The sequence below is a fragment of the Ruditapes philippinarum genome, unplaced genomic scaffold (genome assembly GCF_026571515.1).
Source record: "Ruditapes philippinarum isolate M1 unplaced genomic scaffold, ASM2657151v2 ctg824_1_1_1_1, whole genome shotgun sequence".
Classification (NCBI taxonomy): domain Eukaryota; kingdom Metazoa; phylum Mollusca; class Bivalvia; order Venerida; family Veneridae; genus Ruditapes; species Ruditapes philippinarum.
The window spans coordinates 1-16,946 of NW_026866171.1; the positions used below are offsets into that span (position 1 = coordinate 1).

A 16,946-nucleotide genomic window follows, 5' to 3' on the forward strand; every position below is an offset into this window, starting at 1 on the left:
AAAATGATATTTATCGGCTGCTTTTAAAAATTTGGTCAGATGTCACTGGTCATTAAAGGTGTTATCGCATGGTTTGGGGGAATTTTTTTTCATTTCTTCTCACTTACCCATTATCATGAGCATTTGAAAACTGTATTGATATATAAACAGTACAATTTTTTTCATTGCTTTCAGATAGGAAAAAATCTCGAATGATATATACAGTTGATTTTTTTTTTTGCGCACAGGTCTGTTATATAACAAAATGAATTTTTTTTTAAGAGGCTTCCAAATTGGGCAATGGTACAGGGAACATTCCCAGTGGCAAAAATAAAATAAAATAAATTAAAAAAGGTACATTCGCTGAAAATAATCATTTCCACTGAAAAAAAGCTCTTTAACACATTACTTCATGAGCATTTTTTGTGAAAGGGATACGGACAAAAGCACCTCCCGGACGAAAGCCTCTACCCCGTCTAAAAATGACAATGTGAACAAAAAGCCCCCACCCCTTCACCACCCCATGAATTAACACATAGGACAAAAGCCCCCATAAAAAAAGTAAAGGTAGGACAAAAGCCCCCCTCCGCCTCCAATGGTCAATCAAATTTACATATAGTGTATTAAACAGTCTTTCTTTGCTTAATTTTTAGCTCACCTGTCACAAAGTGACAGGGTGAGCTTTTTGTGATCGCTTTTCGTCCGGCCGTCCGTCCGTCCCCGTACCGCCGTCCGTCCGTAAACTTTTACTTTAAATGATATCTCCTCATAAACCACTAAGCCAATTTCATCCAAACTTCACAGGAATGTTCCTTTGGTGGTCACCTTTAAAAATTGTTCCAAGAATTTAATTCCATGCAGAACTCTGGTTGCCATGGCAACCGAAAGAAAAACCTTTAAATATCTTCTTTTAAAAAACAATAAGAGCTAGAGCTTAGATATTTGGCATGAAACATCTTCTAGTAAGTGTCTACCAAGTTTGTTCAAATAAAAGCCCTGAAGTCAAAATTGGCCCCGCCACGGGGGATCATTGATTTTCCCTATATGCATATAGTAAAAACTTAAAAAATCTTCTTTTAAAGAACCCAAAGAGCTAAAGCTAAGAAATTTAGCATGAAACATGTTCTTATGTGTGTCTACCAAGTTTGTTCAAATTAAAGCCCTGGGGTCAAAATTGGCCCTGCCCCAGGGGGTCATTGATTTTTCCTATATGCATATAGTAAAAACTTAAAAAAATTTCTTTTAAAGAACTCAAAAAGCTATGGCTAAGATTTGAGCATCAAACATGTTCTAATAGGTGTCTACCAAGTTTGGTCAAATAAAAGCCATGGGGTCAAATTTGGCCCCGCCCCGGGGGTCTTGATTTTTCCTTTTTCCCCATAGAGTAGAAAGATTTAAAAAAATTTTTTCTTTTAAAAAAAACCTCAAAGAGCAGGGCAAAAAAATATTTAGCATAAAACGTTTTTAAAAATAGGGTCCTCCCAATCTAAAATTTTTTTTGAAAAATAAAAATATGTTTGAAAGGTAATGTGGGCGCCCCCGTTCCGGGTTCCCGGCCCGCAAAGTTAAAATTTTGATATGGAAAAATTTTTAAGTTTTTGATTTTTTTGGTTTTTATATTTAGACCCCAACCCTTGACCCCATGTATGCCCCTTGGACTTTGGGAACCCAAAGGGTTAAATTTTAAAAACTGAAAATTTGGGTAAAAAATTTTGGGTGTAACTTTTTTTTTTAAGGGGGAATAATTTTAAAACTAGGGTTAAAAAAAAAGTTGGAAAAAATAATTTTTTAAAGGTTGAACTGACATTGAGCCTTGAGCTTTAAGTGACTTTGACCGTAAAGGTAAATTATTGAATTTTGATTGCCATCATTTTAATATTTAAGTACGTATTTGATTCAGATATTGACAAAACAGCCCTTGTGACCAAACACACATGTAGAGTAATTTAGGTATGACCTTCACCTTTGGACAAAATTAAACAAACCTATTAGAAACTTAATAGAATTAAGGAAAATTATTTATTTTCTTTAAGTATGTTTTTCAGGATTTTTTAAAACCATTTATTCGTTTGATTTTAGAAAAGTGAAAAAAGTCGAGTGTTTCCCCATCCGACGGTTGCTCTTGTGTTATAGACCGATGTCTTTCAGATTTAGTAGGCAGAAACTTTTCATTGTTCTCTAACTTTGGGTGGGGGTAGGGATCACTTTGTCAAGGTCAATTGTGCTAAGAAAAGCTGTTAATAGTTTGTACTTACCTTCATTGCAAAATGTGCATTGACTACATTGACAAATATATAGGTTCTGGTATTTAAGAGATATTATTGGCTTATATAAGTATATACGTTACATTTAAGCAATATATCTGTATGAATTACATGTATTACTTAACTAAGGTGTTGTAGCGAGATAGGTACATAGTTTCGTTGACCAGTCTCATATTATCTTTAATGTATGTATTATCTTTTTAATATGTTGTTCTTCATTAAAATTTAAAAACAAAACCCAGTATTTGCTCATTATTTAACAGTATTAAATTCTTAGTATTGCAATTTTATCAGACAGCTATTTTCGCATCAACGGAATCGGCAAATGTGTTGGAAGAAGGTAAGAATTCCTTACATGCCTGCGTCATATAGACAATACACAGGTATGTCACAAACAAGTAATGTGACATTTTAGATACCCCCTTTTCAAGACTATGAAGCCGCAATTTTTAACCAGGTTTTCCGAAGGAAAAAACTGGTTATTAGATTGAGGTATGTCGGCGGGCGGGCGGGCGGACGGGCGGGCGGGCGTAAACAATTTCTTCTGTGCGCAACTCCTTCTACATTTCTCAACAGATTTTGACCAAACTTTCACAGAAGCTTTGTCATCAAGTGCCCTGGCGCATATTGTCGGGGTTTTGCGATTGGATAATATTTGACCTAATTATGGCCCTTTGTTTTTTTTCCTTACATAGAATATATAGTGAACAATTTCTTCTGTGCCCAACTCCTCCTACATTTCTCCACAGACTTTGACCAAACTTTCACAGAAGCTGTCTATTAGGGTACTATACTACGATAATAATGTACAACACGTTGTGTCTGGTTTATACGTCTATTCAAAACTACTAACGTTATACTACAAAACATAGGAAGTGACGTACTCTAACGTCACGCATACTTTGGCGTCATTTAACGGCCAGGATTATAAGCGCAATTCCCGACATTCTGGGGGCCGCAAAATGATAAATTTTTAAAATTAATATCGATCAATTTCAACAAATCTTAGATATAGATTCTAACTCCTTTCTAAAATACATTTAAATAAAAAGTCATTGTTTTAAAATAACACAAATGTCTCTCAATTAATAATTCATATATCTTAATGTTTATAGTCTGTTTCGTGAAATTTCAATAATAACTGTACTCCTTTCATTTCTCTTTAACGCTTTTCTACGTGTCGTAATCTATGAACGCTTAATGTGCGGCGCTTGATTGCAAAATTGCAATCTGTGCTTGATTTGTGGGTTGATATTCGGTTGAAGATTGGGTTGACTCGCTAGCACCGATATTTAGATTTGAATCTGGACTACTTTCACATATACTCGTGTGATGTTTTCTTCTACATTTGAAACACTTGTAGTTTGATGGACAGTTAATAACTTGGTGGTTTATATTCAAGCAATTAAAACATAAATGCTTATTTCTTAAAATGTCTTTTCTAGCTCTCACATCAGTTACTTTTGTACAGTTTTTGGTATTGTGAAATTCGTTGCAAAATATACACTGTTCCTGGTCATCAAACGTTTCGCGTGCGGAATTCTGTGTCACGTGACTTCCGGTTCCTGTTTTCTGTCTCGCGCCCGTGAAAAACGACTCTGTAGTTCTATAACCAGCTAAATCATCTGTAGTCTGTCCGGCCTCCATGATATTCAGTTCACGATATAACGCTTTTCGTAAAGTTTCTAATGACCACTTATCGCTGCCATTTTCTCGTGCTAAACTCTTTCGAATTTCTGCCGGAAGTTTGTCTATAATGACTGGTACTAAAAGCGTTCCATATGTATTTTGATTTTGGCCTAGGGACTCCAATCCACGGATATAAGCTTCTAATTTGTCGATATAATTTCTCATACTGTGTAGATTATTGCTTGGGGCTGGCAGGTTTAGTAACGCCTGTATATACGCATGAATGATTTTACGAGTCTGTCCGAACCTCTCCTTCAGTAAATCGACTGCTTGTATGTAATTTGCATGCGTAAGTGCAAATCCTTGAATAACTTGAGCCGCACTGCCTTCTAGTTGCGTCTTTAAATAATTAAACTTTTGAACTTCTGTAAGATTCGGGTTTTGATGAACAGATGAATCAAAAGCATCCCAAAAACTTTGCCATTCGAGAATGTCACCACTAAAGACAGGCAGTGATAATTTCGGCAGTCTGTGATAAAGCGACGTGTTTGAATGAAATGTACTCACATTTTGCAAAGAACTGTTACCATTATTCACGTTATTATTTTCGATCAGGGAACCACTTCCGTCTTTGTTCTGGTTTTGCGGGTTAGTTGGTTCGCTGTAAGCATTCTGTTGTTCTTCAGTGTTGCTTTTTCTGTTTTCGCTATAAGCTCGAAGTTCTCTCACCTTTATCTCCAACGTTAATCCATATTCTTCACTGTTTACTACCTCCTCCTCGATGTCGATTACTTCCGTTAGTTCTAAAATCTTTTCGTTTAAAGATTTGATCGTCTCTGCTTTTCTGACAATGGCTTCGAGAATTGCGTTAAATTCTATCATCGATGAATTCTCTTTCCCCCGTTCAATTCGTTCAAGCTGAATTTCTACACATCTTCGTTGACCCTCTCTCACTGATCGCAATTTATCTATCTTCATAATGTTTTCGTCACGGCACCAATGTCGATTAGGGTACTATACTACGATAATAATGTACAACACGTTGTGTCTGGTTTATACGTCTATTCAAAACTACTAACGTTATACTACAAAACATAGGAAGTGACGTACTCTAACGTCACGCATACTTTGGCGTCATTTAACGGCCAGGATTATAAGCGCAATTCCCGACAGAAGCTTTGTCATCAAGTGCCCTTGGGCATATTGTCGGGGTTTTGCGATTGGATAATATTTGACCTAATTACGGCCCTTTGTTTTTTTCCTTATAAAGAATATATAGTGAACAATTTCTTCTGTGCTGAACTCCCTCTACAATTCTCAATGGATTTTGTTCAAACTTTCACAGAAGCTTTGTCATCAAGTGCCCTGGCGCATATTGTCAGGGTTTTGGTCGGGGTTTTGCGATTGGATACTATTTGACCTAATTATGGCCCTTTGTTTTTTTTTTCATTATACAGAATTATCAATATAATTATAGTGAACAAATTCTTCTGTGCTGAACTCGTCCTACATTTCTCAACGGATTTTGTTCAAACTTTCACAGAAGCTTTGTCATCAAGCACCCTGGCACATATTGTCAGGGTTTTGTGATTGGATAATTTTTGACCTAATTATGACCCTTTGTTTTTTTCCTTATACATAATATATAGTGAACACTTCTTCAGTGGCAATTCCTCCTACATTATTCATGTTTTACATTGCACATAGTTACATTGTTTGTTGCTTGTATTTGTATTTCAAATACAACATATTTATCTACAATGGTGATAATTGAAAACCTGGTTTCATGGCATTGCCATGTTTCTTGTTTTACATTTTAAAAGGGACTATTCAAATAAAATCCATTACATGTAAAAATTTAAGACTGTCCAAAATGCTTGTTTTGACTAAATAACCATTAATTGACGTTTCTACAACATTAAATTTTTTGGCTGCTAGGCCGCCAGGCCGCTGGGCCGCCAACTTCACAAAAATGACAAACTTAAAAAAATCTCTGAAAGTGATTTTTTCTTTAGATATATCGTTTAAATAACAATAATTATCTTTAAAACTTCATTAAATGCCGTTTTATTGTTAAAAAAACATTTTTACAACATTAAAATTTTTGGCCGCTAGGCCGCTAGGCCGCTGGGCCGCCAACTTCACAAAAATGACAAAATTAAAAAAATCTCTGAAAGTGATTTTTTCTTTAGATATATCGTTTAAATAACAATAATTATCTTTAAAACTTCATTAAATGCCGTTTTATTGTTAAAAAAACATTTTTACAACATTAAAATTTTTGGCCGATAGGCCGCTGGGCCGCCAACTTCACAAAAATGACAAAATTAAAAAATCTCTGAAAGTGATTTTTTCTTTAGATATATCGTTTAAATAACAATAATTATCTTTAAAACTTCATTAAATGCCGTTTTATTGTTAAAAAAACATTTTTAAAACATTAAAATTTTTGGCCGCTAGGCCGCTAGGCCGCTGGGCCGCCAACTTCACAAAAAATGACAAAATTAAAAAAATCTCTGAAAGTGATTTTTTCTTTAGAAATATCGTTTAAATAACAATAATTATCTTTAAAACTTCATTAAATGCCGTTTTATTGTTAAAAAAACATGTTTACATTAAAATTTTTGGCCGCTAGGCCGCTAGGCCGCTGGGCCGCCAACTTCACTAAAATGACAAAATTAAAAAAATCTCTGAAAGTGATTTTTTCTTTAGATATATCGTTTAAATAACAATAATTATCTTTAAAACTTCATTTTGACCCAGTTCAATGTTTCTCATTTTTTAATCGTGAATCTATTAAGAATTTCATTTTAATATAACAATGTTACTGCTAATCACCAGCTTCAATTGAATACGCTAGAGGTGTCCCAAGACTGTCGAAGTCATTCCCTCGTATGGCTGGAATTATTGACAGTGGACCCTAGATAAATATAAAAAAAAGTGATTAAACTGCATTTCCCATTATCAGACAATGTCAGGTACAAAAGTTCTATTCTATTCATCTTGATATCAGGAAGTTGGGCTGTCCCTAACCCTTACATTATATTTAAGTTTGTGTCAATTTTAACACGCACTCTGAATGAACCTGACAAAAACATGTCATAGTCTTAATTTTATTATTTTTTTGCTAAATATAGGTTCAAAATTTAATGAAAATATTATTTTAAGTTTGTATGTCAGAACAATTAATATATATAAAAATATTTCTGTGAGCTTCAATTTGTGAAAACAAAAACCGTAGAATATTATCACACTATCGAAACAACCATTTTGTTATGAGTGATACACCATATATGCAAGTTATCAACAAATTTCCGACCTTCATCTGTTTTAAAAGTACCGCTTTTAAAGTTGAAATATAATTCTAGAAAACAAGATATCATAATGTCATATTGAAGCATGACATATTTGTCCCTACAACGTACCGTAAATCAACGTTTTATATTTTGGATGAAACTGTTTAATATTTGACATAATTGTAATAGCGTATTTATAGGTGTACAAGTTTTTGCAGGATAAGCTCTCGTTTATTAAAAAAATGAAATATAGTAGACAGCAGTAACTGCCTACCATGATATATTTAATCAATCGTTTTAAGAAATAAAAAGAAAATACGGAAAAAAATCAGTATAAAAGTGCTGTACACCTTTGGCATTTAGTTAATTCCAGACTTGATACCATTTTGGATATTTCATTGACCAGAAATAACATTGTACCATTAAATACATAGTCAAAAATATGGTGGCTAATGTGTGCCATGTATTTTGTTTTTGTTTCACGGGGCGTCGTAATACGACAAAGTCAACACATTATAATACTTTCGCTCCAGGCGCGCATGGCGAAAACATAATACCACATGTCACCACTGTGTCGTTCTTTGCGCCCCATGAGGCGCAATGCGAAAATACGATTTGATAATTAAGTAGTGACTCTGTCGTATGTTCGTGTTATTTACTATTTTGTCGGGTCAAAAGTACGACAAAGTCGTCACTTTCGTATTTAAGTATTTTCTCCTGGCGACCAGCGGAGCTAAAATATGACATGGCACAATCAGCCACCATACAAAACACTCATTATATACAAAGTGGTTGAAATTGAAAAATACCTCTTAAAATACTGTGCCATATACACAATAATACCTACAGAACCTTTATTTTTGACAACATACACTTACAAAACAAAACTAAGTTTCTAATTTCAAAGTGGCCAATTTATTGAGAATGCGTTTTAATAGATTTACGATACTTTTTTGTGTTGTTGTTGTTGTTGTTATCATACACTGAATCATAACATTTCAAGAAAACTGCTATGATTCAAATAAACAGGATAAAACAAAACTAAATTGAAACATATAAAAATTGAAAGTTGGACGAGTAAAAGTAGCTAAATATCGATATATCTCAATAGAATGGCAATGACAAAATGTTTTAATGTACAATAGCAAACCATGTGTATCGTTCCCTTAAATCGTTTGAACAGCGTTACTGAGAAACGCCATCAAGGCTATTTTATGTATATTATTGCCGGCTCACCTGGTCTTTCATTTATCTATTTCTTTTATAATATACGTACTTTGTAAGTTAGTCCTAAAATAGACACAAATTGCGGAGCTGGACATGGCAGGGGACAATCAGGATATTCAAAGTATGGAGGCTGATCATCGACATTAGTTACGTGTATTTCCAAGGTGGTATAAGTTGTCTTGGCGGTATGGCTTGACGGAGCCTCATCCTGTGAAGAAAATGAAATTTCAGTTCAGCTTTGACTTAGAATTGTAAGTTTCTTTTATGTATTATTTTGTTGTTGTTTCTGTGATATGTTTTATATACTGTTTTATTTATCACAACATTATTCATTTCGAGGAAACAAAGTATGATTATAATTTTGTGATAATGCTTTTGTGTATGTTCTGCCGATTGCGACATTTAGCGGCGATGTGATATATATCGGAGTCACCGAAATTGCACCGTTATATAATATCCACTTAAGTTGCCTCAAAATTAAAAGAATACTATATCAAATATTATTTATGCGGCTTGTAATTTACTATTTTGGTTACATATTTGTTTATAGTGCAAAGTTGTATAAACAATATGTGTGAATTGTTTAGTAACTGGTTCATCATTTCCTGGTAGAATTGTTATTTCAAGGTTATCTTCATTCCTTGTAGCAATACCACGTGACCTTGGCGTCATTTTCAAGATATATTTTGCTCGACTCGAAAAGTATTTTATTTCTGTACCAATTTCTTTGGGATATGCTCCAGTCTATGGGAAAAAATATAAGCTTTCCACAGAATATTGGATCTCCCTCAGTTTATGAGCCGTTTTTATTTTTCGTTTTTGTGATGTATTATTATACAACTTACGGATGCACTCAGGTTGAGAAAAACTCTGCTTCTCGCCATGGTATCAAAATCGAGCTTCTTGGCAAGAGTTATGTCTCCTTTAGATGAGGCTGGTATATTGAAAAAGTTTGCACCGTCATACTGTAAATTAATTATGTCAAATAGTTTAGGAACCATTATATTTCGTTTTGACCTAACAATTTAATTTATCATTGTTTTAATGGATATATCAGTAACAGAACTAGGTAAAATCCGCACTTTATAATTGTCCGACTCTTGTAAAGAATATGACGATGGCTTGTTCAAAAATGAAAAGCTCCTTTTATTACAATCTCCAAAGTTAAGCAATTTTTAAATTAGAAATACTTCGTTAACAGAACAGAACAGATTTTATTACACATAAACTGTACAGTTTCTAGTGTTTAACAATGAATAATACATATAATATAATATTGAACGATACATATAGGATGAAAAATGAATGAAATTATTATATATAACACAATAATGGATGAACTAATATTTTCTTAAGAAACAACATGCATACATTATATAATGAAATCAAAAAAGCAACATGTAATTGCATGTTAAAGAACAAGGAAAAAACACATGTACTTGCATTATGTGATAATGTTTGAATTCAACAGATACTTAAAATGAAAAATAGGAACTATAATATAATACCTAAACAGTTCAAAAGGTGAATCATTAAAATGTGCATATAATATTATTGTAAATGATTTACCATACTTCAAGAAGTTACATTGGCACATTTGAAAGAATTTGATTTCTAATTTTAAAAGCCTCAAAAATATATTTGCTAAACGTAAGTAATTCTGAATAATTTTGACTATTTAAAAGGTTTACAAATTTAAACATACTTGGTTTTTGTCTGTAAAATTTCTTTATATATTTCTGACGAATTACATTGTATTGTGGACAAACAAAAACAAAATGGTATTCATCTTCGATTACGTTTAAGTTACAGATTTGACAATAACGTTGATCTCTATCTATTTGATTATTTGCGAACCTTCCAGTTTGGATACGGAGACTATGGGCTGAAATACGTATTTTTGTAAAAGCTGTCCTAAGGTTTCTTGAAGTAATTTTATCTAAATATGGTTCAAAAGCAAACGAATCTTTAATATTTTTATAAACTAATAGAGAACTACTTCTCTCCATAACTCCTTTACAATCCTGCACAAATTTATCAATCAGTCTCTGCTTAAATGTTGAAATGAAATTAGCAATATTGATGTTACGAAAATTGTACCATATCTCTAAAAATCCATATCTGGCTAATATACATTTAACATTATAAAACCAATTTGGCTTATTCATTTCAGCATCAGCAATGGAACTGTCAACGATAGTTTTTATTATCAAATTTTCGCTGTTACATATTTTATAGCAATATTTAACAATACGTATATATCTATTGATATATAGAGGGTACCTTCCTAATTCCCCATAAATAGCTACATTGCAAGAAGAGCGGCGCACACCAAGTAATGTTTTACAAAATTTCAAATGTAATGTTTCTAGTTGCTTTGATTTAGTGAAGCCCCATATTTCACAACCGTAAGTAATAATAGATGAAACAAAAGCATCAAATAATTGTAAGGCTAATTTTGGTTTAGTATTGTATCTTTTTAAATTTGAAACAAGAGCATTCATTGCCTTTAATCCCTTTCCATACAATGTTTGTGTATTTAAGGTAAAATTCCCAGTGTAATTTAATGTAATACCTAAATAGTTGAAATCGTTTACAACTTCTACTTCTTCATTTGCATAAAACCAAAGTTCGCCATTTTTCAATCGGCCTCTTTTTCTGAACACAACTATCTTTGTTTTTGGAACATTAACCTCAAGACCCCATTTATTACAATATTCATAGAGTTTGTTTAAAGAGTTTTGTAAGTCTTGTGGAGTAAGACCTAAGATGACCATGTTAACAAATCAAATTACTTACATCTATTATACGAGTACTGTACTTTTGAATGGCAAAAATGTAGTTTTTAGCACCTTCGACGTCAATATCAGTAACCCTTGACCTCAGTGAAAATGCTAATGAACCCACAGCCAAAGACTTAACATGAAAATATAAAACAAAGTTGTCCAAAAGAATATATGGGCAAAATGCCTTTATATAGTACTCACATAAAAAATGGTAGACAAGAAAGACAAACGATTATGCAGTTTTAGATGCGTGGAAAATTGAACAGTAAAGCATTAAATCCCTTTAGTAACATATAAAGTTTATTCAATTAATACTCAATTCACACGTATAACATGCCAATATAAGCTTTAAAATATTTCAGAGATTTAACTAAAGAGGTATATATTGATCCATATCTGTATAGACATACCTGTATTTTCTATACGAGGGAAAGATATTTTGTATTCCATATTTTTTATATCAATCAACAATGAAATGTTTTGTTTAAGAGATTCGCAATGAATTAAGTTAACTTGATCTTAAAATTTTATTTATTAAATTTTTTTTTAATGTTGGTAACACATGCTTTGTTTTAGATTTTCGTAACAAATTATAATTAAGATTTTATATGATATTAAAATTGTCTTTAGTAAATAAGTGTTGTAACAAAATTTGTCTGTAAGACAATGGATTAAGGGGCATGGATCTGTAAAAAGGTAACTCAGAATTAAGGGTCCTGTGTCCATCATGTTAGATTGTGACAGTAAACAAGTGTATTGAGTTTCAACCCATTTCCTTCAGTAATTTTTGAGATACCGATTTGCACGCAAAATGTGACGGTGACACCGACCCCGGGATGAGTAAATCTATCTCTCTCTCTCTCTCCCTCTCTCTCTCCTTCGAAAAGTCGAGCTATTAAAACTCAAATATATGTCAGAGTTCAAAAAGGCATGCTATGTGGTATTACAACTAAGCATCAAACACATTACTACCATTATCTTCATTAATTTTCTATTTTATTATTATCATATAATAATATTTTAACAAACATAACTACTTGTAGTCATTGTAATGCAAGTGACACAATACTTGAATAATGATTACAATCATACCTCCTTCAACGTGACATTTTATGGGCAGTTATTAAAAACGGGAGGGAATTCGTTTACTCCAGCCACGTTAATAAACACTTCAACCTGAAGTTAAAAGTCAATGTTTTCTTATCGTTTTAAATTCATCTGTAGTCATACTTACCCATATTCTGTTTTTTGTGTTAACAATAGCAAGAGGCATAATAGAAATATTGTTATTTTGGATATTGTTAAAATGTTTATGATTCTCGTATGCGGTTATATCGTAATAAACAGTATAAATTTGTATACTACATTGTACTTTGAATAACGACCACTTCTTAAGAAAGTCATTGAATATTTAAATGGCTCATATCTATAATGTTAAAACAATTTATGGTCTGCTATACATATATTTCAACGGGATTTAACAAGATTTTAAAACTGTTTTAAACTTCCAAGTGGTGTAACTACCACTGACCGTTCCAAGGTGGTACCCCTCTGTGTTCCTTTACGTGTTTTTCATGACTGTTTTTGTTAATTGTTTTGAATGTTTTAATGTTAAATGATGACTGCTTGGTGTGTCGGGGGGTTGCGTTCTATGAACGTTGCCTTTGCCTTAATTGATTTTTATTCTCGTTTTTTAAAATATATGTAACATTTTTAACTCCTTGATACTCCTCATGAAAAGAAAGAGTCATTAATCGCAAATAAATTGCATTATGCTGCATTGAATTTGGAAGGATAGCATATAAATAGAATAATTACAATTTTACCGCCACATGTGACCATCAACTCTATAATACTTATATCCGCTCCATACTAAAATATAAAGATAAAATTTTCATGAAATATATATTATTAGTTATTTCCTAGAAATGAACTACATATATTCAGCATCTTTTCAAAATAAATTATGTAATATAATTGATATTCTTTGACAATTTTTCAATATCAGTGTACATAACTAACTAAATGAAATCAATTTGAAGAAATAACAAAACAGAAACGGTACAAAAATCTCTGAAATAATTCAAATGAATCAAAAACTTTCTTTATACAGTTGTATGGTTTGTATGTTTAACAAAATATAATAATTATTGGCCATATTTAAAAAACAATAGCAAATTTTTATTATAACATATCTAACCAGCATGAACTCTTCCAGATCTAGGACTTTCGAATTTATCAGTTGAAAGGTTGTGTTATCATTAATTAACGAAAGTCTGTCCCTCAATGCGGCGCCGGCAAATCCTTGTGTTGGACTTTTAATGGTAAACGACGGAGTTGTTCCCTGAGGTTTGGTGGTATTTAAAATAACAGTGCCTATAAATTTATGGATAAAATTATTATTCAGACGTCTTAAGTATTGGTGCATTAACGATAACTTAATACTCAAGTAGTTAAGTGTGGATGGAATTTCTTTACTGTTTCTGTGAACTTGAGGAAATTCAATCTTTCTCTCTGACGGATTTGGAATCACTGACTTATGTACGATTGTTTTTTGGCTGGGATTTTTCCCTCAAGGAATGATGGATACTTCCCACGTAAATAAACTTCGACATGAGATAAATTCCAGTAGACTAAAACAGCTCTGATTTGAGCATCCATTAGAAACGTACGTTCGTTGAACGCTGTCTTTCCTTGTTGATATTGTTTATCATATTTGTTTTATTTTGATTCGTAAAAATCAAGTAAACAAATGTGTTGTTATATTTGTATTTAATAACTTTATGTAAAAAGCATGTGCATTGTGATATTATTTTCACGAAATTGCAGGTTAAGTTTAACAGCTTGTCCCTTAGTTTTAATGACAATACTAAAACCCGGATTTCGAATATCGTTGTGGTCTAGATTTAGGCCGTATCAGTTCATTCATTCATTTATACATTTTCAAAATTTTCCTACAAGAAGAAAGTTCACCTGCAATTGAGTATAAGGATAGGTAATGGAACTGTTGTAAACGATTATCCTATTGATTTTATCCTTATTACATTATCTGTTGCGCAGAATGGTTGTTTTTACAAAGTGTACCAGTATCCGGATGTTGAAAGCTATCCGATTTTCTGCAATTACTGCTGACACATGGCCATCTATTTTTTTATGAATACTTTACCATTAATTTGCATGGCTTGATAAAACTGAAACTGCAGCATTTCATAATTTTGCTGTTTAGGGTGTTCTTTTGGGTTTCAGGTTTTCTTTATTGTAAGGGGAAGTAACTCATGTTTACTAATTTATTTGTTCTTTTCTGTCTATCTTAGGTATTTCTTATAATACTATTTTTGTTGTATATAATTCAACAGTTGTAAGGTCATCAAAAGCATGTTAATGTTAATGTTAGGATTTCATATTTATTTAATATAAACTGGGAATTATCAATGTTATGTGCATACATGTATATCTTAGACAATAGTATATTGATATGTTGAGACTTATATTTTTTCTGCATTTAAAGAGATACAGTTATGTCATTATTATTAAAGGGATGAGACTTTCATTTAAAGTTATAAATGATAAAACATGTATTGATTGAAAATGTCCTTAAACTTGGATCAAACAATATATTTAATAAAGTCTCAAAAAATCATATTCTGAATAGTTATTCTATTTTTTTTCTAACATGTGCATAGTTTGAAAAGGACAGCTTCTGTCTTATCTATTTGTAATGAAGGACACCGGTCTCAACCTCCATGTCTCCTGAGTCAACCCGACAACAGACTGTACATAGAGTAGATTGTTACTTGCCCTTGAATAAATTTGTGCACTAAATTTATAGTGGGTGATTTGTGCCACATGAAAACCAACATAGTACAAAACCCCAAGACATTTTACAACATGCTTAGAAATTCTTCTCCCTTATATAAGGAAATTCTTTAATCTTATGTTTACATCAGGTAATTTTCCATTAAAATGGACGCAGATTGAACTTGTCCCAATATATAAAAAAGGTCAAATTAACGTACCTGATAACTATAGGGGTATAGCATTATTGGATGTTTTCAGTAAATTATATATTCACATTCTGAATAAACGTCTTACTTTTTATGTTAATGCATTTGATAGGATTTCTGAATCACAGGCAGGTTTTCGCTCTGGTTATTCCACAATTGACAATGCTTTTGTTTTGTTTGCATTAATAAATAGATATCTCTCTATGAAAAGAAGAAAATTATATGTGGCATTTGTAGACTTCCGTAAAGCTTTTGACTCGGTTAAGAGATCACTTTTGTATAAATCCTTGGTAAATATAGGTGTTAAAGGTAGATTATTTCATGCAATACAAAGCATATATCATACAGTTAATGCAAAGGTCCGAAATGGTAACAATATAAGTTCAAGTTTCGAGTGCCCAATAGGTTTACGTCAGGGGTGTAGTTTAAGCCCTATCTTATTTTCAATATTTATTAACCAGTTAGAAATGTTTCTCAAAGAAAAAGGTGTACGTGGTATCCAGTTAACTCCAGATATAGTTGAAATTATAATATTAATGTTTGCTGATGATATAGCCTTAATTGCAGATACAGTTCAGGGTCTACAAAGTAAACTTAATTTTCTGCATGAATTTTGCAATATTTGGGGACTAAATGTCAATATTAATAAAACTCAAGTAATGGTGTTTAAAAATGGTGGAGCTATTGCAGGAGCTGAAAGATGGTTCTACAATGATTGCCCCCTTGCTGTCGTAGATGGTTTTAGTTATGTTGGATTATACTTTTCATGTAGGTTGTCGCTGCATAAAATGGCAGAGAGTACATCTGTTAAAGCAAAGCGAGTACTAATATCTCTATTAAAATCATTATATCATCTGTTTCCTTGTTCTGGATCAATGTTTTTTTAATTATTTGATAGTAAAATAGCACCAATATTATTGTATGGGGCAGAAATTTGGGGACTTGAAAAACAGGATTCAGTTGAGCGGGTACATTTATATGCATGTAAGCGTTTTATGAATTCTTCAATAAAGGCATGTAATGCAGCAGTCCTAGGTGACTGTGGACGCCATAGCATGTACTGTGTTACTGCCAAAAAGGCTGTAAAATATTGGTTCCGAATATTACTTATGCCAAATTATCGTTTTGTCAAAAAATCTTACCAGATGCTTTTATTATTTGATTCTAATGGTTATAAAAACTGGGCAACGAAGATTAGATTACATCTATACCAACTTGGGTTTGGTTACGTTTGGGATGCCCAAGGTGTTGGTAATATTAATCTTTTTTTGTTTGTTTATTCCCAACGCTTAACGGATATGGATCGTCAAAACTGGTCGAGTAAATGCCAGGATTCAAGTAAACTTTATTTTTATCATACATTTAAACAAAATTTTGGCTTTGAACCATATTTAGATTACATTGATAAATATAAATTCAGAAAGGCCTTAGTTGCTTTTAGAACATCTTCACATGAACTTATGATTGAAAAGGGGCGGCATCTGAAATTATCACGAGAAGAGAGAACTTGTATATATTGTCAAAATTTAGTTGAAACGGAGTACCATTTCCTCCTTATTTGCCCACTATATACTAGTTTACGTTTAAAATATTTAAATGAAAAGTTCTATGTAGCTCCTACTTTACATAAATTTAATATTTTAATGTCAAGCAATAATATGTCAGTTGTAAGAAATCTAGCTATGTATATATATTATGCTCTTGAAAAACGAAAACATTGTATTAATACATTTACTTTTTAATAACTTGAACATGACATGA

General features: G+C 32.3%; 1 protein-coding gene across 1 annotated transcript; it reads right to left on the bottom strand.

Annotated features, from left to right (window-relative positions):
• Positions 1-3,440: 3,440 nt before the first annotated feature.
• Positions 3,441-4,850, bottom strand: LOC132731521 (uncharacterized). Its single transcript, XM_060717714.1, has one exon. It carries the CDS (start codon positions 4,848-4,850, stop codon positions 3,441-3,443), a length of 1,410 nt encoding a protein of 469 aa, XP_060573697.1.
• Positions 4,851-16,946: the final 12,096 nt, after the last annotated feature.

Bases quoted from the DNA above. Each gene is read 5' to 3' on its own strand.
- LOC132731521 (XM_060717714.1), bottom strand. From the start codon at position 4,850: ATGAAGATAGATAAATTGCGATCAGTGAGAGAGGGTCAACGAAGATGT.